At 36.9% G+C, this 23326-nt stretch overlaps 1 protein-coding gene and 1 non-coding gene across 15 annotated transcripts in view; both read right to left on the bottom strand.

Annotated features, from left to right (window-relative positions):
* NAP1L4 (nucleosome assembly protein 1 like 4) overlaps positions 1-19821 on the bottom strand; it is a 40818-nt gene extending 20997 nt beyond the window's left edge. For 2 of the 14 annotated variants that reach the window (XM_034416908.2, XM_034416906.2), the window contains exons 1-10: positions 17841-17987; positions 13180-13213; positions 11232-11329; positions 10803-10864; positions 9825-9924; positions 9022-9163; positions 7565-7651; positions 5005-5136; positions 3041-3112; positions 488-627 (exon numbers count right to left, since the gene is read on the bottom strand). In XM_034416908.2, coding sequence (XP_034272799.1) covers positions 488-627; positions 3041-3112; positions 5005-5136; positions 7565-7651; positions 9022-9163; positions 9825-9924; positions 10803-10864; positions 11232-11329; positions 13180-13213; positions 17841-17947 — 974 coding nt within the window. In that variant the 5' untranslated portion in view covers positions 17948-17987. Of the gene's footprint in view, positions 1-487; positions 628-3040; positions 3113-5004; positions 5137-7564; positions 7652-9021; positions 9164-9824; positions 9925-10802; positions 10865-11231; positions 11330-13179; positions 13214-16982; positions 17444-17840; positions 18100-19684 lie in introns of those variants that run through there. The other 12 variants (XM_087879958.1, XM_034416907.2, XM_087879994.1 and 9 more) reach the window with 8 other exon arrangements.
* On the bottom strand, positions 7205-7334 carry LOC117666192 (small nucleolar RNA SNORA54). Its single transcript, XR_004591669.1, has one exon. It is a non-coding gene; the product is annotated as a small nucleolar RNA SNORA54 (small nucleolar RNA).
* Positions 19822-23326: the final 3505 nt, after the last annotated feature.

Here is a 23326-nt window from a genome sequence, read left to right as displayed (position 1 = left end):
TTTGTTACCCCTTAAATATTGTTCAGTTTTAGACAACGTATTTTGAGAAGTATTTAAAGAAAAAAAAATCAGATGAAGACAACAAATCCTGATCAGGGAACCAGAAATCCTAGTGTCTCTATGAAGAGACACTGAAGGAGCTAGTGATATTTAACAATGAGAAGAAATTATAGGGGAATGAGGTGGGAATATAATTGTACTCTTCATTGGATTTAAAGTCTGGACCATATGCTGTAGAAGCAGACTGAGAATCAAAAATATTATTTTTTAATTCTGTTTCTATGTCTTAAGAGCTATCCTATTAGAACTAATTGATGTAAATTCATTCCAAAATGCTTGCATACCCAACCGTATTAGCAGTAACTATTATCATTTCCTTTTCTACCACTCATTCTGTCTGGCAGAATAATTTGCCCTATTTTATATTGTGACCACATTATGATACAATCTGATTAAAATCTAAAAAGTTCTCAAAACATTTCCTTACCCCTCACAATCAACAATTTCAGGACCTTCGAATGAAAATGGATCCGTCTTATCTGGTTCTGATTTCATCTTGTAGGTTTTTGTCAGAATTGAATTAGTAAAGTAGTCATTGGGTTCGAAGTGAAACTCTAATGTAAAAGACTAAAAGAAGTTCATTATTGTTCCAAAGATCACAATTTTCTGGCAGATAGTAAAGAAAACAATAAATTGTGAGTTCAAGGGAATGTCTGAATTGACAATCTGCAGATGGTCAATGAATAGGAACAGAACATTATCAAGTTACTCCAAAATGGCATAATTCACATAGGCAAAAATACAAACATATGAAAATTTTATAAGCGGTGTGCAAACCTTCCAAACAGATTCTTTGGAACAGGCAATATCTATTATCAAAAATCAGTTTTTGAACTGCTAAACCATTATAATTCACATGGAATTTTAGAACATGTCCCTAGTTGTCTCTCCTAATGTGTGCATGCACTGTCCTTTGTGTAGCTATGACAAAAATGAAGTGTCTCTGCATGCACATACCCGCAGATACACCACATGACAGATCCTAAAGTATATGTATAAACCTGAAAAAAGGTTTAGTATTTTGAGCAGAGATACTTGACCTTGCTACCTACCATTCTGAAACATTCCTACTAAAAAATCTGCAAAGTCCTATGAATTTATTATCTAGTAATTGCAACTGAACAAATGTTATAAAACAAGTCATGATTACTTCCACTGCTAATTCCCCAACTGTATTACATTGTAATATTCATCTACCTTTGTGGGACTTAAAAATGTGAAAGGAGAAAAAATGCTCCCTGTCTGAACCAAGTAAACCTTGCAGTTCAGGTGTTTATTCTGCTTTTCTATTCAATGAAAACTGTAAACTGCAATGCTGGTGCAAGACAAGATTCTAATGGAAAAGAATATAATTTTAATCACTTGTTTCTTCATTCCAGTATTCCTTGAGAAAAGCCTTCATCTATAGCCACCTGTTATTTTCATCTTAGAACTGATTATATGAAGACCCTTTTCCCTGCTTTCACTTTATTTTTCCCTTGCATGGTCCCTTAATGGTTCTGGAAAACTTTGAAGTTGCACATAATTTGTGAGGTCAAACTGATGTAATAGAGATATCACCCTAATACATATAAGTTTGGCCTGCTTGACAAGCAGGTAATAACCTAAGCCAGGACAACTTTCACACAAATGCATCTTGTGCACCAGTTACACCATTCTTGGACTGGGCGGCACTATTCATGGTCACACATGCCTTAATCACTTCCCATTTGACTACTGAAATACACTCTATGTGGGGCTGTCCTTGAAGAGCACTTGGAAGCTTTAGTTGATCCAGAACATAGTGACATATGCAGTTTTGGACACATAGTATGCCCATGTAACATCACTGCTATCACTGCCTCCCAACAGGCTTCCGACTGTGACCTTTAAAGTGCTAGATGGCATGGTACCAGGTTGCATATGGGACCTGGTGGTATGTCTGTTCTAGTAGATATGGCAGAGTGGGCATGCTACTACTAGTTAAACAGTAACATCTGATGAATTCCCAGAAGCATGCCTTCTCTGTTATGCTGCCTGCCTTATGGAATAGACTCCCTATTGAAATATGCTCAGTTCCCTTCTCTGTTGGCCTTTTTGCAAAGCTATGAAGATCTGGCACTTCATCCAGGCATTGGGGTCAGGGGCTCTGGCACAAGTGTATCTATCTAGTGATGCTGTGTTTCTGTTGAGTCTCAATGCAGTTTTATTTTTTGATCTGTTTGTTTGTTTTAATGAAATTGTTTTTGTTTACCCAGAGATTTTTGGATAGTCACATGGGAGGGGATATGCATAGTTAAATAAAATAAATAAATAAAAATACAACTAGAAAGATTAATGCCAAACATTTATAAAACAGGTAATAGTGAATTACATTGTATATATGGGCAGGTTATTCTTCTAAGCAATCAATAATGAACCAGCCAATTATCAATTGTTTCTACCACTAAAGGCTACATTAACAAAAAGACCTTATGTACAGTTCAATAGATCCCTGATGTTTTTAATTTTTAATTATTTAATATCTTTACTACTTCTAATTTGTTTGTAATGCAAAATATCGTGAAGCTTTGTTATAAAAACATAGCATGACTACACAGTAATTTTCTTGTTCCAAAAAGAGGTTATTTAATTACAGAATATTTATTTCAGCATAGGTATTGTATACAGAATTATTAATAGGTCTACATCATTGAGATGTTTAGCTAGAGCAAGTAACACGGGGAATATGTTTATGAGGATACAGATAAAAGAAGTTTAAATGTTAGGTTGTGGGTTTTTAGGATGGTCTTCATTAAATAACAGTAGCAGTAGACAGTGTTATTGTGCACTATACTACTAATTAAGAATTATGCCAATATAGCAGGATCTTTGAAAATATGGCTGAGAAACTCATATTTTCTATGTGAAAACCTAATACAATAAGATAAAACATGAAAGCTCCCATATAAAATCATTAACTCCCAATTGATATTAATATTTAAAGTTAATCACTACTAACCATAGGCTGTCCTGGCTCAGAAAATTTCACTTTAATGTCTTGCAGGTGTTTTAGAATAGGTTCATCATATTCCTAAAAATTAATGGAAAATCTAAAATGAAATAAATGGGTTCCATTTCAATAGAATAATAAACTACATTTATGCAAATGTTCAGTTTTGATTTTTCCTTAACTCTTAAACTCTTTCTAAATAAAATGTAAAAGGCTGAAGAATTTGAGAGTTACCAACACTCACATAGTAAATAGACATTTACAAAATGTTTTGACCTAAGCTGTTCTATATTCTAAACACTTCAATTGCTAAATGCGTTGGAAGTGTTCTGAACATGAGAGCTGTTTTTGGTTCAGAGCACTTCCAAAATGCTCAAAACTGCCTGTTTGATGAAGTTATTTGAAATAAAATGTTCTACACAAAAGTACTGGGTGAATGTCACAAACAGAAGTTTTTAGCTGTACTGTCAGCAAAACAGTAGGTAAATTCTACCACATATTCATATGTATCTTAGATGTTGTACCCTTACTCAAATGCTGAGACTAAATATGACAGAATAGTCAGAGATGGAATCAAATAAAAAATTGGTCCCAGAAAGTATTAATAAAAAGTAATTTATATAAGCAGTGCTTATATTTGGGGAGATAAAACAATAACAGAAAAAGCTAACATTCAGTTTGCATTATCTCAAAAAATACCTATTTATTCTGGAAGAGAGGTCCCCACACCCAGACTGGTACCAGTTTGTGGTCTGTTAGAAACCAGGTCACACAGCTGCAGATGAGTGGCAGGCGAATAAATGAAACTGAAAACACCCCCATCCCCAATCCATGGAAAAATTGTCTTCCACAAAACCTGCCCCTGGTGCCAAAAAGGTTGGGAACCGCTGCTCTAGAACATAGAACCATAATTATATTTCTTACTTCTAAGACGGAAAGGCTGCAACACTATATTTGGAAAAAACTTTTCCATAAAAATATTTGCCAGGGGATTTACTGAAAAATTTAAAAGCCTATTTCATATAATTATAATTGATAATATGCAGAAGTACAATATTGAACATTTTATTTTCATTCTCCTAAGTTTATAATAGGGAATTATCACTGTAAAATCGTCGCCAAATGCAAGTAAATTTGAAGAGTTCTTTGAATACTGAGGGAAATGTTGAAGTATTTTCAAAACTGAGCAGTGTTCGTTCTCATTCGCCATTAAAAGCAGACTGAAGGCACTTCCTATTCTTAGGAAAAATACAATAGGTAGGCTCAGCGTACAAGACGCAAAATTTTACAGGCAGTCCTCACTTAATGACTGTTCAAAGTTAGTGTCCTTGGAAAGAGTGCTTTATGCCCTGTAAAGCATTTCCAACTGCCACAATATACTGCACACATTCCTCCTGGTCACATGACCACAATCTGTTTGCCCAGCAACCTGTTCACACTTAACAGCTACCTGTCATGTGATCATGATCGTCATTTGCAATTTTTTCTGCTGGCCTCTCTAGAAAGTCAATAGGGAAATCAGCAGACAAGGCTGCAAACCACTACCGCTTGTCAAGAGAATATCCTCTCATCTCTGAGGGCTGGCTGAAAAGAGCTCCTTGCTGATCCAGGTCTATAGCCAAAATCCAAGTAGGAACAGAGCTTGAAATCCTTCTCTTCTCGACTCCACAGAACTCTCTGCAGAAGTAGAGACAGAAGGACCCCAAGCTCCGTGCATCTAAGCTGCTGAAATTCAAGCAAACAGAGCTCAAAATCCCCTTCCCTCACCTCCACGCTCCTCCACTGTCCAGAGGCAGGAAGAGAAGGATCTAAAGCTCTATGTCCACCTGAATTTCAGCCACTGACAAATGACATTTCCAAACAAGTAAACCCAAGAAAAATGTTTAAGAAGATCAAAAATGTGGCAATTTCCAGACATCCATTTAATAATGCATCATGTACATTCTAATCAAAATAGCCACTGAATTTGTTACCTGTACTAATTCACTCAGCATATCTACATTTCTAAATATTGTGAACCAAAAATCTGGGATTCCTTTAGGATTTGTCTCTTCAGTTGCTCCTGCTTCTTTTTCTTCTATTACTACTTTGTTTTTCAGGTCTCCCTAGAAGATACAGAAGGGTATTTATATAAGCATGACAATATTATGCAGAAGCTCTTCCAAAATATTTTAAATTAGAAAAGAAAAATAGCTTATTTAGTCCTTCACATTTAATAAGAGAAGCAAACAGATTTAACAAATAACATAATTTCTTTTAATATCAGGAAAATTCGTGCTTATTGGTTTGTAAGATTAGTACATTCAGTAATTTGAAAATATACAGAAAACGTAGCTCTGTTCATTCCCCTATTTCTAAAAACTGTCTCACCTTTCATATCACAGTTAAACAGAAATAAGTGTTTATTAAGAACAACACTTGGGATTATCATGTGGTGCTATTCTGAACACAAATGATGAACTTGACAATAAAAGGTTAGCTCTATAGCATTAAATAGTCTTTGGTGTTCAGATATGATCTCTCTTGGTTTCTCTGAAATCTGTTCTTCTCCATGATCTATCAGCATACCCTCTCCATTCCCAAGTAGTTTAAATTTAATCCTTGTTGTCTCTGTCTATTTGGCTGAGTATGAGTTTTATCTCCTTGCTTAGCACTATGGAGGCATTGGGAGATTGGATGGAGGTCCCCTCTGAGATGGCTTTCTCTGCCTTGTGTTTTGCCCTTCCATATTGATTAGGCTCCTTTTTTATCTTTTGCCCTCTCTCCTGGGAATGGAGTCTGGAATTTCAAAGCAGATGAACACAAATAGGAATGAGACATCCTAGAACTTTTGTGGATGGTATCTTCAAGCCTTTTTAGGGTTCCCACCTTCTGATAGAAGCCATTTTAGGTGTTGTTTAACTTTCCCAACATCATCTGGTGTAAGGAGAAAATAGGAGATCTACTTATGTTTTGGAGCTCACACAAATAAAAAGGATCAGGCTGCTATCTGGCTTTATAATTAGAAAAGAAGGAGTCTCCAGGGTGCTGTCTAAATCTCAACCTACACATCTCTGCAATTTTGCTACAGGCAAAGCGATAGCCTCTACTGATTACTGGGCTGTTCTTCCCAAAAGTCAGGAGACCAGGAACTGTTACTTATCTTATCATCATGTTTCTCTTTTCCCCTACAAACAGCTGGTACCATGTTTTCCCAAAAATAAGTCCTTGTCTTATATTGTTTGAACCCTGAAATAAACGCTTGGCCTTATTGGGCTTATTATCAGGGAATGTCTTATTTGGGGAGAAACAGGGTAGAAATTAGGCTATTGTTGCTGAATTTGGCTTTAGACTCAAGAGCTATGGCTTTGTCAAGTTCTTCCCACTGCTCTTCTAGTTCCTATACATGTTTGGGATCACCATACCAGTCTGCCTGTTTTTCCAATCCTGCACTTAAGATCTTTAGCAGTACGTATCTTGCATCCTTTGTTTGTCACCCTCAAAGCTATATTCAAATGTGGAAACAGAGTACCCCTCAAAAAGCAAAAAATGCCCCAAGTCTTGCCTTCTAACTAGAAGAGGCAGACTTAATCCTTTCCTACCATGCTGAGTGACTGGGAGTGGGAAATAAACCATATATGATGAGCATAATGTACTAACCAGTTAAAACATTTTGGTCACCCATTTTGTTGCAACTAACCATTTAGACATCTGGGTGAGAAAAATATTATGTCAAAAAGTCTTGCATTGAAGATGATATTGCTACTGGTTAAGAAACTTGCCTGAAGTGAGTAGCAGCATAAACATTTGGAGAAGAACAGAAACCAAGGTTGAGAGAGAAAAGGATTTGACAGTATTCTGAATCAGTAGATAATTGGTTGCAAAAAAAAGTTACTTTTAGATGCTGGAATTTTACCCAGTTGGTTACTTTATTATTTTGTTTATTATACATCATTCTAGAGTTGCATAACTTGAATTAGGTGGTCATGTAAATGCTACAAACAAATCTTTTCTCTTCTGTTTAACCAACATGCTTAATGAGCTTTAATGCTCAACATGCATTAAGCCATAAACTGATGATTTAATATGATGGGTGAACTTAGCTGTGTTGATTTGGAAAATGTAGGGAAATATTACATACAATCAAATTACTATGATTTGTACACAAAGGACAGCTAACAAGATGAAACTATTTGATGTAACCCGCAACAGAGATGACAAGCAGGCAAAATAGCCTGTTTATTCTCATATCAGGTTTTATTGTAGCACTGGAATGGAACCCATTAGCAGAAAAGGCTGTCACAACAGGTTACGAACAGTGCAAATGGTACTATATTGCAATAATAAAAATAAATTTAAAACATTGGTTAACAAACTTCTTGAACAAAAGAGTTGCAATTCTGAAATTACAGAAAGAAATTCCTCAAAAAACACTACCATGAAAGCTGACATAAGCTTCTAATATGCTCTGCAACACAAATTAATTGGATTGTTCAGTAGAAATGTTATTTTGACTACCTCAAAATATTTTAAAGTTTATTTATTTCCACTTACAGCTAGCTTCTCTTCATCTTCATTTTCACTGTGCCATTCTGCCTCTGCTTCAGTAGGTTCAGCATTACCAATGATGAAGTCCCTTCTCTGCACAAGTTACACAAATTGTAGATATATTATTCAACAGAGTAAGAATACTGCAGAAATCTGAAAACAATGATCTCTTAATTACATTTTAATGGGTTAGTAGAGGTGTGAAAACATTTCAAGGTTGAAACATTCTGACCTCACTGCTATAATCTCACCAGAATTGATCCAATCTTAAACAGGCTACAGGTAATCCTTGTGACCACAATTGGGACTGGAAGGTCTGTTCCTAAATGATGCAATCATGAAGAGAGCCACATCTGTTTTATGACCTTTTTGCCATGGTTATTAAGCTATTCACTTGGTAAGTGAATCCCATTGACTTTATTTGTTGGAAGTCACTGAGAAGGTCGCAAATGGTGATTACATAACCACTGGAAACTGCAACAATTTTAGATACATGCTGGTGTCCAAGAGCCTGAATTTTGATCATGTGATTGCAGGGATACTGCAGTGGTTGTTAAGTGTAGGAACTAGTCATACATCAGTTTTTTTCAATGCCACTGTAAATTTGAGCTGTCATTAAATGACTCTTCTTTAAGATGAAGACTACCTGTATTCTATCATTCTTGGCAGCAGTAAAACTCATGTTTTGCAGTTGTACCAATTGTGGAAAGTTCAGATTACCTGTTCCAATAGTGGAACAAAATTGGAAATGAGGCTGCAAAAAGTCCATTGCAAATTCAAAAATGATCATACTAAAATGTTTCAGCCACAAAACATCTTACATACTTCTATGAAGTAGTAAAAAGATTAACTACTTAACACACAAAATGTTTTACTACACCCCTATACTCCCAATTTATTTTAAACAAAGTAAGAAGTACTTTGTTTAAAAGTGGTGTAGTGGTGTAGGGTTTCCTGCCTAAGCAGGGGATTTGACTAGAAGACCTCCAAGGTCCTTTCCAACTCTGTTATTGTTTTCTGTTTTGAACAAATTGTGGTTTATGAAGTACCACAAAAAAGTATTAAGAAGATTACACTATTGAACACTGTTACTTGTTATCTTTTTACTTATAGCTACATTAATGTATCTAACCTAAAACTGCTGTATTTTTTCTTTAAAAGTCAAATTAAAGAACTGAGGACTATTATTATGTATTAGTTGAAATCACAAGGTCCTTGTGTAATTCACAAGGTCCAGAAGATTCATGCATACCCATAATATGGTAAGACAATGCCAATGCTCTAAATGCATGGCAAACAATCAAACATAGATATCTCAGAAGATATAAAAGTGATATGCCCTTGAACACGTAATTAAAATTGGAAGGGCAAAAATTTGTCTAGCAGTGTCTAGTCTTTTCCCTCACCGGTATTTGTAATTTAGAGGCTTACAAGCAAATTTAACAGTTCAACTGATTCATTACCTTATCAAAAAGGGGTTGATAAAGAGCTGCATATTTTCTCTCTAAATCGTGAACTTCTTCATAAAATTTAGCTTCTATATGTGCACATTTCACCTGAAGCTGTTTCAAGGCATCAATTCTTCTTTTTACCGCTTTTGGTAAGCTGGTAATAAAAACAATTCATTTAAAAATAGCATCAAATATTTTCATCCAATATAAATAATTTACTTTAAATTTAAAATTCAGAGGTAATTACTCCAGAAATCCTAAAGGAAACATATATTTTGTTGCCAAATGTGAAAAAATACACCGAAACAGAAGTTAAAATAAAAATCCAACATTTCTCTAAACATTTATGTCATCTTGTAAACTTAAGTACCTCTTCTAGCTCTTAAAAATACAAGGCATTGTTCTAAATTTCTCAGTTGTGCTTCTTTGGGAAGAACCAAAGCAAAATAAATCTATTCAACTTTCTACAGGAGTTTCATAGAAAATCAATATATGTGACCTTTCTCTTCCAACGTTAAAAGAAATTTAGATAATTTAATTTATAAAACAGTAGGAATGCATTTCAGAATTCTAGCTAATTTGCAACAAAGAGTATTTCAGTATTCAATATAGCCAATAGCAATGTTTAACACAGTTAATGTCAGTAAAAGGGACAAATTGCAGCAATAAGGAATCAAACTTAGAATACATGGAATTGTAACCTAGAAATACATTAAGAATAGTGTTCATATATCTGATCATATTACATTGCTATATTAAGAGAATCACTAACCATCTGGACTTCTTTTCAGGTCTGAGATGTTTTTCATACTTACGTTTCGATATAGCTGGAAGGAGTGTGAGGTGCATTATCAAGTCGATCTTGTAAAGCTGCCAAGACTTGTGGGTTCTGCATTACTTGGTCTGCTAACTTTTCTGTAAAAGCAGTACATTACCTAAATTATAAACCTTTAATGAATGTTTAAGGCCTAAGTGAACATAATATTGGAAGTTAAATAAATAAGTCCTGCTTTTAAGAAAACCTGGAAATCTAGTTATTCTCTTGTACCTTCTTCCGAATATTTTCTTATAGCTTTGTTCTATATGCTTCTAAACCAGGGGTCTGCAATCTTAAACACTCAAAGAACCATTTGGATCCATTTCCCACAAAAAAAAAAAAAAAGAAAGAAAAAAAACCCACAAAACACCAGGAGCCACAAAACCCTTCCTGTGCCTGACTATTTCTTGAACGGTCACAAAACTAGCATATGTAGTTGAACTAATTGTTCTGTTTTCTTCTGAAACTTTTCTTTTCTTGGATTTATCCATGGTTGGTCTACTGGGGGTTGAAAAGCTCAATAAATTGCGTGCTGGTGGGTGTCGCACATTGGCGGTTGTGACGCATATTTTGAGTGACACAGAGCTGCAGCAGAGGGGTGAAAGAGCCACATGCGGCTTCAGAGCCACAGGTTACTGACCCCTGTTCTAAACCATATCTTTACACATATAAAACTTCACAAATATTACTTTTTAAATTTTAAATAACAAAGGATTTCTCCTAAGAAGCAATAAAATATACACTTATTGTGTCTCCAACCTCCTCCTTCCAGAAGTCCCTTCATACCACCTCTCTGCAAACAGGATATATCCCACTACAGATGAATATGAGAATGTGGCAAATTCAGAAAGCTAGTATAGGCACATATCAATTATATAATTCCTCCCTGCATCAGAACTTGGATTAATATAACTTCTGGTAACCAAATAGTTATTCCCTTTCTTTCTATTGTCTGAAATAAGTCTGAGCCATTTACCTTTTTTATCACCTGTGCCTTTAGCACTTTCCACAGAATCTGAGGCAGCATCTTCTGCCCTACTGTGAAAAATATTTGAGACAAATAACAGATAAAATCCAAATAAAGTTGTTAACCTTTAAATTATAAAAAATCATGTTTATGCTTGATTTCCTTGAGATAGTAATAGACTGTACTAAACATTTAATTTTTATGTGCCAATAGTAAGTACAGAAGGAACATTAGAACTGGGAACATAGTGTATAGATGTTTAAACCAAAAATTCACATTTCAAAGTTTCTTGACAAAATAAGCTTCCACCAGTAATATATCATTATTTCTAATTTTAAAAGTAGGCAAATATTTAAATTATGCAATTTAATAGCTGGCACAAATCCAATGAACAGAGAGTAAACAGACCATTACTAGAAAATATAAATAAGTAAACACCTTATGACTACTTGATATGATCTGGCAATTTCCTTCAGCAACAAGATTTGCTTTCTATCAGTGATTAGAAGTTTGAATGCCCAAATATATTCACAAAACTACAAAATAAAAAGCATATTTAGAAAACATTTTAAAACACTTTAGAAAAAATGTGTCAAAATGCTACAGCTAAAAAAACTGCTAAAATATAGTAATTATTGGCAGTCGCACTCCCAAGGAAATGACATTCCTCTCCCTTAGTGTTATAATTTTCAACTCTGTTGGGCTAGAAGCTGAACATAAACATCATCAAATAACCTTAAAGTAAAGCCAAGCTGGAATGATAGAAAGCATTTCTTTAAATACTTCAGTACCAAATAATTATAATTTTCAAAGATTAAGCTATTTGAATTGGGCTCAAAGAAACAAAGTACTGTTATACTAAAGCACTTTCTAGATTGGCAAGACAGAACCAAAACAAGGATATTATAAAAATCATAACTATAGGACTTTAAGCAATATCACATATAACAAAAGCTGAAAAACTATTATAAACATGGCTAACTATCTTTTTCCAAGAGAAACCTGGCCTACCAATGATTGATTGATTTAATGGTTAAGGCATCAGGTTAGAAAGCAACAAACTCTGAGTTCAAGTCCCATCTTCAGTCATGAAAACTAACTGGATGACTTTGGACCAGTCACTCAGTCTCATGCCAACCCTCCTCACAGAGTTTTAATGGGGAAATTAGGAGGAGGAAGGTGTGTTGGATATGTTCATTGCCTTGAGTTATAAAGGTGGAATACAAACAAACAAATATGGATGCAATTAGGAATCTACATTTGAAGTTTTAAGATATGTACAGTTGGACCTGAACTTGTTGAAAAACATTTTCAACATTGAGTCTAACAGAACTCTCATCTTGTCTCGATTAAGCTTCAGTTCATTAGTTCTTCAGACTATTACTGAATTTATGCCTTGGATTAGCACTTCCTTAGCCTCTAGTGACCCAAATAAGAAGCTTAGCTTCATTTCAAATTCCCAGATAATATGTATCTATATTATAGCTTCATAGATAACATAATATGAAATGTTTTGGAAGACAATTACAAATGTTGAATTGAAATCTCCCCCTCAATCCTTGAAAGATACCTAGTAAATACCGTAAATACTCCCCTCTCTACAAATAATCCCAATACGCCGGTCAATATAATCAAGGCTATTTCAATGTCAACTTAGTCCCAAGGCAAAAGTAAAATAAGCTAACCTATTGCTTCTCAGCAATTCTGAAACTGAACACCCACAATTTATTTTGTTTCTTTTATTAGGAAAGAATTTCAAATAGGCCAGGATGAAAATTTTTCTCAAATAGATATAGCCAGCCATAATAGCTAATAAAGGGTCTTTATCGCTAACAGCCAATACTTATATGAACAGGTTAATTGAACTCAGGAATTTATCACATCAACTGAGAGCAGATGATGCTTTAGATCCCCAAAAACTGATCTGCTACAATGGATTTTATCCTTGAAAAGTTTAGCAAAGTGTATGATATAAAAAAAATCAACATTCTTTGCAATTCTCCTATTAAAAGAAATTAAACACCACTCAGTGATTGGAAGATAACAAGACAGCAGTAAATGGTCTAAAAATAGTTGTGGCCCATCTTCTTGGCAAATATAGTCGAAGTCATGTATTAAGTATGAGACAGTACTATTCTAATGCATACTACAATTAAACAAGTGCTTCAGCACATGTCCCCAATACAAGAGCAGAATAATCTAAGTGAAAAACGATACCACTAAAAAGATTCAGCAGCAGACAAGCTGTAAAAGCAATACTGAACTACATTAAAAATCCTTTGACAATCAATATTTTATCATATTTCATTACATTTTCAAACATATTTTCCGTAAGAAAACCATTTCCTTATATATGAGTTTTTGAAACAGATGTTCAAGAGCTTACCTGTTTTCTGCCATCTGTAAGATCTTTTATCCACCTGTAACACAATGAATATAGTTTAAAATATAAAATATGCAGAATAATCAAATAAAAAGATTATGCATTATCAATGCAATCCATTTTCAGAAGCAGAGATCTTCTTAGAGCAAAGAATGTCAATCAGAAATTATTTTCACCAATTTTTCCAAGTGTGTAGCCTAATACAAACTTTCAGTGGACTGCTCAAAAGTCTATAATACCCCTTCAGAAAGCATAAGGGGAATCGACAAATCACCTAGACCAGGGATGGCTAACCTTTTTGCCATCGCATGCCAAAAGCTGGGGGAGTGCGGGATGGTCACGCACGTGCGTGCCCACACCCATAATTCTATGCGCCCTGCCCCCCACGCATGTGTGCGTGGCCCCTCCATGCTCCCCCTGCTTTTGGCATGTGATGGTATGGTGGGCCCGGTAGGCCTGTTTTTTGCCCTCCCCAGGCTCCAGAGGCTTTCTAGAAGCCTGGGGAGGGCAAAAACAGCCTTCCCCACCTCCCTGGAGGCCCTCCGGAGGCCAGAAACAGCCCGTTTGCCGACTTCCATTGGGCCCAAAAGGCCGAAAAATCAGCTGGCCAGTGCGCACATGTGTGCTGGAGCTGAGCTAGGGCAACGCTCAGGTGCCCACCAATATGGCTCCATGTGCCACCTGTGGCACGTGTGCCATAGGTTCGCCATCACGGATCTAGACCCTTAACTTTCATGCAAAGAATTTCCATTGAATAGGAAGAATATGCCAGGATCCAACTATGAAATGGTATCAAAACTCAAAGGACTTGAAAAACCTAGCTTTCTCCAGCCAACATTAATTAATATTATGACCCAGCTAGATGAGATTAACAATGTTAACCTAGACCAATATTTGGATAAGATCCTTCCAAGAAATACCCGGATTGTAGACTATATTAGGAAGCCCCCCCACCCCAAAAAAAATTATAGAAAAAGTCAGTGCTAAATAATTTCTGTACTGAAGTTATTAGCAGTTGAGTTCAGCTTGAAGATTTAACTTTTTTTTTAGTAATGTGAATCTATTCAGAAATGATTTTAAGGAACATGCCTTGGTACAAAAGGAGATTTTATTATTATTGTACATTACAAACCAACCAATCTACATTATGGCTCAGCACAATATTTTTATATTCCTTATTAATATAGAGTATATGTGTATCAAAGGAAATTACAATGCAAATCTGAGCATCTATTTTTAATTAAACATGGGGAAAAAATAAAAATATAAATTATTTAGAACAACAAAGAGAACCCAAGACTTGATGCCAGAATAAACTATTGACCATAAACATTAAAAAATCCATGTCTGAAAATGTAATCAGAATTGGATTACAAAATGTACCTCAGAATTACATCTTAATTAAAATAAAACTAAAGCAACCTTATCCCAAATAGCACTTTGGGAAAGCTACTGGAATACAATCTTATTATGAAATGTTTAAATATAAAATTATGAAGTATTATGAAATACTATTCATATTCAATTATTACTGCACAGGGTCCCCTTGAGGAAGCTGAGTGATTAGGAAGTATGAAATGTATATAAAATAACCATATTAATATTTAATCTTTTAACATTCAGGAATCTTTCTAACATTCTATTAACAATTATAAATTAAGTATCTTAAATCTTTTTTCATTGTAGGTACATCATTCTTTGCAAACAGCCACGTTTCACTTCATGTACATAAGTGCTATAATTTTTTATAGTATTGAACTCCATTAGCCATCCATTACAAATTTCTTCCAGTTCACAACAGATCCTGGCTCAATTCACAATTACTTTTAGGCTTTAGGATTGGGGTTTTAAACCAGAGGATTACTTGAATTAAGGCTTTTAACGGTCACGTGACCAATTTTAAAGTCAGAAAACATTCAACTATTGCTGAAGTGCTACCCTTAAAATTAATCATTTTATTTCAGAGCAGATATGACATTTTCTTTCAGTTTGTCTACAAAGACTGCACTGAAAAGTTATACTGACTTCCATTTGATCTGTCTGTCTGCTACTAAAACCTTCTCTAAGTACTCCTTAACACTCCTAAGCAGCTTTAGAGAAGGAACCTACACTATTGTACTGGCAGATACCATACTGTATAGATAGTCCTGTGATGGTGAACCTATGGCATGTGTGCCAGAAGTGGCATGCAGAGCCATGTCTCCAGGCATGCCAGCCGTCGCCCATTGCTCTTCTGGATTCCAGTGCATGTGCGCCGGGCAGCTGGTCTTCATATGTGCATGCGTGCCAGAAACCAGAAGACCAGGTGACCGGTGCACTTGTGCATGCTGGAAACTGGAAGCTTAGCTTCCTGGTGTGTACATACGCACTGGGGAACTGCTCTTCTGGCGCTCCCCCCCCTGCGCGCGCACACACATGCTCCTGTTTCGGCACTTCGTGCCAAAAAGGTTCACCAACATATTTTCCCCTCATTACAAAAGCACAATACTCTTCAAGTTTACTATGATGAAAGTCCAATTAAGTTTAAAATAATTTTAAATACAACAAAATTAATCTAGAATATTATGGTATCCTAAAAACTTATTTCATTATTGTATATGCTTTAATGGATTATCATATGCATTTATACCATCTATTTGAGTTGGTATTCGGAATTTCAGCTAGCAAGTGTCTATATTTTGGAAGTGTGGCAGTACAATGAAATATTTGGTATAACTACACCTAAATATCAGGATTTGCATACTGCCAAGTTTATTTTATGCCATTATTTCGGTTTAAAGTCATCACATCTTGTGGTACTGTATTCCATAGTTCAATTATGCATTATGCACATACAGGTAGTCTTACAATAATTGAGCCCAAATTTTGTTGCTAAATGAAACATTTAAGTGAGTTTTGCCTCATTTTACAACTTATCTTGCCACAATTAAGTGAATTACTGCACATATTAAGTTAATAACAAGGTTAAGTGAATCAGGTTTCCCCATTGACTCTGCTTGTCAGAATGTGGCCAAAAGATGACATCACCCTGGGACATTGCAACTGTCATAAATATGAATCAATTGTCAGGCCTCTGAATTTTGATCAGGTGACCATGGGAATGCTGCAAAGGTTGTAAGTGTGAAAAATGATCATAAATCACTTTTTTCATTGCCGTTGCAACTTTGAACTGTCACTAAGTGAACTGCTGTAAATCAAGGACTACCTGTATTCCCTTAAAATTCTATGGAGCTTTCATTTTGAATAAAAATAGATATGATCAGGTTCAGATTAAATTTAAATTACTACACTTCCAAAAACAAGGCAGAGAAATGTTATACAGGAGTTCTTGTTCAGTTTGTATTCATGGTTATGATGATGAAAAAATAATTTTATGACCAATCCTTGCATTTATGACCCTCACAGATCTATAAAGTAAAGGAAAGCTGAAGAAAAATCATAAGCACAGTTGAGGTTTCACTTAGTGAAGGCTTGGCTTAAAACTTTGTTGCAGAGTCCAATTATAATAACTAAACATGGACTACTTGTACAGCTCTGCAAACATATCACAAAAAGGAACAGATGTAAAGGTATTAACGGGAAGTTGGTGTTCCTAGGAATGTAACTCAACATGTCAAAAGAAAATAAAGTATCAAAGTTATAATCACTTATTTCTGCATTAGAGAATTTCAGTTTGTATGACATTCAATAAAATTAAATTTTTGTACATTACACATTTAATTTTATGCAAGATTTCCCCCCACAGATGAATTTAATTTTAGCTAATTAGTTTTATGCCATTTTATTATCTTGAGCGAACTTCTTACATTTTTCTTTCACTGGTTCCTTTCAAACTTGAGGCAAGTAGGAGCAAATTAGCCGAGCTTACAAAATGTGCAGCTTTTACCGAAGACTCACATCATGATGTTAAACTACTGTAGAAAATTATGGCTTCCGTTAGGGAGCTCAGAGCTATAAATCCACAGGAAACAACACGACTGTGTGTTTTCAAGATCGGAGGAAGGAAAAAGAAAAAAAAAAAAAAACACGGGAGGAAAATCATCTCAGGTTAAATATTAAAGGACCTATGTCTGGAAAAAAAACCTGGCGTATATTTTCAAGGGGAAAAAAAAAAAACATTCGTCACATGTAGAAGGCATTATTAATTTAAAGGCAATTCCCGGGCTTGTATTTCTCCGCATAAATCTTCGACCACAGTATTTCAAACCAGGTGGCCTACCCAGCTGAGCAAGAAAGCACCAAACACATGGTCGAGATACGGTAGAACAGGAAGCGTAGACCAAAGGAAAAGGGACCGCCCCGAGAAGTGGAAACCAAGCCTCTCTCCTCCCACCCGCATGTGGCAACCTGGGCGAGAGTCAGGCTTCCCGTCTTCCCCGCTTCTACGGTCCGGAATGGACCCCACGGCCGCTCCTTTAAAATGGTGCCCGGAGTAGGACCGGACTGCCTCCACCCGCTCCTAGCCGGGCCTGGCACACGCACCGGGGGGGGGGGGATGAGCAGCCGGCCTCCCTCCCACCGGTCGTCGTCGTTATCGTCTTCCCCTCCTCCTCCAGCCGGCCAGCCTGACTACCTGCCGCTTTAGCAAAGAAAAAAAATAAAGGACCACCGCCAACCCAGTCCTGCCCCGACTCTTCTTCCTGCAGTCTCCCTCACTCTCTCACCTGGTCCGGCCTCCGCGTCTCCTCACGCCCGAAACACCAGCAAGCCAGGCGGATCCTCTCACAGACTCTCTCAGGGCTGCGCCGCCCCGAATAAGACCGCCTCCCATTGGCTAACGACGAGGCACCCCTCCCTCCGCAGTAAAAGCCACCTCGATTGGTGCAAGGTTAGCAGCGGTCGCCGCTCCACACGCGGGACATGTTGACTTTCCGGCAGACAGCGGATTAGCCAATTGCTGCGTCGGGAAAGTGGGAGGGAGGCAGGGAGGCGAGGGAGGGAGGGAGGAAGAAGCGGAGAGGCTAGTAGTTGGGGGGGGGGATAACATGGGCTCGCGCAAAAGAGAGCGGTCGCTCAGGCGGGAGAGGGAAGCGCGCGCGCAACCGGCGCGGTACTTAGTTAAAGGTACAGCGTCTTTTTAAAAGCATCCGGGCGTGAGCCGTCTCTTTGGGAAAGCGAGGTTTTGTCGCTCTGAAGCTCAGCCGAGAACTTTTGTTTTGGGGCTTTTATTTGTGATGAGCATCCCGCATCTCAAAAGTTAGCCAGAAACACCCTACCACTACAGGAGTGTTAAACAGATAACGTCAAGCACCGTGTCTGAGGGGAGGGACAACTTGCTCCCGGTCTCTTTCCAAAGGGACCCAGTGGAAACGCCTATTATTGGGAAGAAGAAACCTTGTTTATATCCTAGGGTTTATAGCTGCCGTGGCAGAGGTCCCGCCTTTCCCTTCAGAGTGCTACCAAACAAAATAATAGCCAAGTCACCAGTCTGACGCTCTCCAAATCTAGACGGGTTGGGCGGCTGAAGATGGTGGTGATTATAAGGAAGGTACCAAGCTGGCAAAGTCTATTTCAGTGTTTCTCAACCTTGGTAGCTTGAAGATGGGTGGACTTCAACTCCCAGAATCCCCCAGCCAGCGTTGCTGGCTGGGGGATTCTGGGAGTTGAAGTCCACCCATCTTCAAGCTTCCAAGGTTGAGAAACACTGGTCTATTTTATAGCAACATCACAAGATGATGAAATGTGTGTCCATTCCAGCAGAGGGAAAAGTAATTCTGCTAAAACAAGTTTGAGTGGCCAGCGTTTGCATAAATGGAGGACGGGAAAGGGGATTCCTGTATTCTTTTTCCTGGATGAAAGGAAATATGCGGGAATTCTTATCACCAATTATACCATAAATGAAGCTGAAGCTGTCACTTTAGATTTCTGACGTGGTATTGTTGTGCTATTTTTGTTTAGGAAAAGAATGGCCTTCTTTCCCAAATAATAAGGTCTAAGCCGCAACTGTGAGTGCATTAACTCTGAGGTAAACACTCTCAGGAGAGCCAGTTTGGTGTAGTAATTAAGGTATCAGGCTAGAAACCTGCGAGGAGGCCCTGAATTTTAGTCCTGCCTTAGGCACAAAGTCAGCAGTCTGTGTGTGTGTGTGAGAGACCTTGGGCTAGTCATTCTTTCTCGGCCCCAAGAAGGAAGCAATGGCAAGCCACTCCTCAGGTATCCTATTTTTTTCCTCAGAAAGAAACAAATTTCTTGCTTTTCTCTGCTATAGAATAGGAAGTTGGACAAAGAATGATAAACATGACTAGAACTCCCAGTTTACACAGCAGTCGGTGCAGCATTTTTTGCGCATGTTGTGGAAAAAAGGAGAAAACCAATCTCTTACGCCTCCGTGGGTTCCTGTCTACAAACATATAATTTGCCTAAAGTTAAAAACAAAACCCCCTCAACAATGCAAAAGTATTCCTAATATTGAATGTGTTCAATCCCTGTTTTACCAGCCAACAAACCAGAGTTTAGGAAGTACACAAATTTTTAAAAGTAAAATATCCTCCAAATTGTCTTTGCTCACCTGTATGGTCCACATGCATTGTTGTTTTGTATTCATGAAACAGGGCAATCATGTATCCTTTCCTAGCTGCTTGAGATGTGCTGGCTTGCTTCTTCATAAGGCAGGCAGCTCTGTGACATAGTCAAAAATGAACAATACTATGGCTGCTGATGTCACAAAGCAGGTGCTGACTGGAGAATAAAAGTTATAATCATATCCATATATGTTGCAAGCAGAAGATTTAGGAAGAGTCTATCCTAAAGAGATGGGAGGAAGAGATGGAAGGGAAATCCAATTTTGCATTAAAAACAAAATTCCAAAATGACCCCCAATGCACAGGAAATACTCACTTCCTTAGTGCTATTGAATAGTGGATAAATTTAGTTCAGTATTCAGAACTTTTTCCCTTTCATTTTAATAACACCTTCCTGTCTTCACATGTTGATTTCTCAACTATTTCCATTCTCTATAAACAATCTGCCTCTTCCTTCATCTCTTACAGGACTGCTGCATACTAATTCCTCAAACAAGTTCAACACTAATGGTAGATTACTTACCTATGCTATCAAAACATGGAGAACTGAATAAATTAACTGGTACATGGAAGTTATTTATACCTTAGAACAGGGGTGTCAAACTCACGTCGTCATGTGATGTATCATGGCTTTTCCCCCTTCGTTAAACTGGGCGTGGGCATGGTCAGCATGTGACGCATCCAGCCTGCAGCCCACAAGTTTGACAGCCCTGCCTTAGAAAGATTTATGCATTAATTTATTGAATTGGAGGCCCCTTTCCCCTTAAAAGAGGTTCCCAAGAGTCTCAAAGCAGAAACAATTTCACGCACTATTTAAAAAAATGTAAAAAATTAGTTTCCTAAACTAATTTAAATTGAACAAATACTAATAATTAAAAATGCTTGCTTAGATGTGGTATTTAACAGCATTTCAAAATAGACAATATGCCTAGGACAGTGATGGCGAACCTTTTCGGCACCAAGTGCCCAAACCGGAACACACGTCCATGTGCATGTATCTTTGTGTGGACCCAATCGATCGGGTTACTTGGAACCCTGACAGTGTGCATGTGTGTACGTGCACGCCTGGTTTTTGGCCCATTTTGAGGCTGTTTTCCAGCACTCCAGTGCCCCCGAAGACCAGCTGGCGGGCATGCATGTGCACGGTGGAAACCAGACCAGCTGGTGACGGCGCACGTGCCCACAGAGGGGCCTCTGCGTGCCACAGGTTTGTCATCATGGGCCTAGGCCCTAGGAGATTGTCCAATTTTAATGGATACAGGCCATTTCATTAATGAAGATACTTTCTATAGGAAAGATACTGATGGCCTTCATTGTTATAGGAAAACCATAGATGTATTTATTCAAGAATGGAATTTAGTTATTTATGACAATTTATTCGCTACCATATCCCAAGGTTATATCTGGTTTATAGGGACCTCAGCAAAGATTATTTCCTCCTGATTCAGCCAAGTAGACAAATACTGAATCAATTTAAGTACTTTATTTTTTTGCTCGAAACTTTCCATTAAGGAGTTCCTTAGATTCTGCATCAATTATTTTTCAGAACATCATGTTTCAGGCAATTTATTTCTCAAAATTTTAATAAAGATTTTACATTGCCTGACACTAAAGGCACACTCATGAACATGGTATTCTGATGGCCAATTCATGACTTTTATGTAGACATATATTAGCTATCAAGCCAAAATTGGACGCAATAAATAGTACTATTTTCATTGACCTGAAAGCATTGGTCAATTTAAAGCAGCCTACAATATTGTTTGGCCAGACCAATTTATACAGAAAAAAGAATCAGTAATATGCTTAGAGACAGCATGGCTGAAGGTGACATAGATCATTATATAGGGGGAGAATTCAGCAGACAATCTCCTTAGACATTTTGACATTAAATAAAGTCCAGCTAGGGTTTTGCCATTAGATATTCTAGGCTGCTAAACTGATATTTAATTTGCAATTCTGTTTGAAAGAGCCAGAAACCCAGGAATGTGTTTCTTGCACTTTTTTGGATTTAGAAACCTAAAACATAGGCTATATATGCATCGTACATTGAATGACTAACTAGTTAATGCAGTTTAGCTTAGTTCTGCAAATCTATCCAATATTAATTTAGGTTCAAAATATTGTGTAAGCCCTGCCATGAAAAGAAAACACAGTCTCATAAATGGTCCACTTGAATGTAGTGTATATCAGAGTTATCACTGAAAGCCAAGCTATTGTCATTTCAAAACAGATCTGATCATGGTCTGGGTGTCAAACTTTCCGCATCATGTTACATATCGTGATGTTTTTCCCTTCACGGAGCTGGGGTGGGTGTGGCTTGGTGTGTGACACAACTGGCCGGCGGGCTGCCAGTTTGAAACTCCTGCTCTGGAATGACAGCGACTTGGCATATTCTAGGTGGCTACTTTTTTAAAAACTTACTGCATCAATGGTCTCAAAATCAACGGTATTTTAAAAATAAGACAACATATTAAGCTTTAAATCACAACTAATGTCTGAATATTATTTTTTCCCATCCCAAAGATAAGAATTTCAGAATTGTATAGCATGCCTATAGCAAATTTACTGCAACTCTAAGATAATATTGAGTATTGTAGGGTATTTTTTGCTCATGAGAATATTAATGCATTTGTATTTATATTTAGGTTTTTTCTTTCTAGTATGTTTTGAAGAGCAAAGGCTAAGGATTAGAGATGATATAATATGAATGAAGTATCACATTATTTTTTGGCAGCAAAGGCCGCCAAAAAATAATGTGATACTTCATTCACATTGCAATATATTAGAAGCTGCCAAGAGACTCAGCCTTGTGGAATATCTGTTATGGAAAATAAATAAAAATATCTTGTTTTTTAAAACACCTGTATTTACTAATATACACATTGTTTTGATTGATCATCTCTGAAGACAATGTAGGTTTTCATAGCATCTCAACAAACAATAAACATTGCCCCATTAAATAAAGGAGATGGCATTTATGAGTCTCTAGAGGGGAAAGGTGAACTGAGGTTGACATGTTCAGAGGCTTGCAATGCAGAACATAAATGTCAGCAGAAAGCACTGGGTTGTTAGTTATTTAGGAACAAGCAGTAGAGCTGAACCTACTGAGCACAGCTGAACACATATACCTACTGAACTACTGTTCTTTTAATACATGGAACTATTTTCGTAAGTACGGAAATTATAGGTTTTGTAAGATGGTTTGGGTGACTTTTCACATATTCAGATCAAAAGTTTGAGCATTTTACATTTCACAATTAGATTCTGTATCAAAATTTTGCAATATGTAATGACACAATAGAATTCCTCAAAATCTATTCTTGGAGATTGTTTCTCTGAAAACAGTTGCTGAAAGAGAGAGGTCTAAAATAATCTGCTGGAAGATATGATTCTGTGCAATATGGTCCATTTTCAGGTTAGAGGTGAAGTTTATACATTTGAAGATATTTAATTCCTTTAGGTTTGTTCTTTTGCTTTTCATTATACTGTACATTGGGTTTCCCCAGAAACAGTATATCCTCCTCTGAAGAAATATCAGGCCCTTTTATAGCATATCACGAAGACTAAGTTTATAGATTTGCTATGATGTATTAAATACAGCAATAAGATATCAGCCATTTTTCTTA

Source organism: Pantherophis guttatus, chromosome 1, assembly GCF_059756535.1.
Source record: "Pantherophis guttatus breed Tessera chromosome 1, ASM5975653v1, whole genome shotgun sequence".
Lineage (NCBI taxonomy): Eukaryota > Metazoa > Chordata > Lepidosauria > Squamata > Colubridae > Pantherophis > Pantherophis guttatus.
This window is presented reverse-complemented; position numbering and strand designations above follow the sequence as displayed.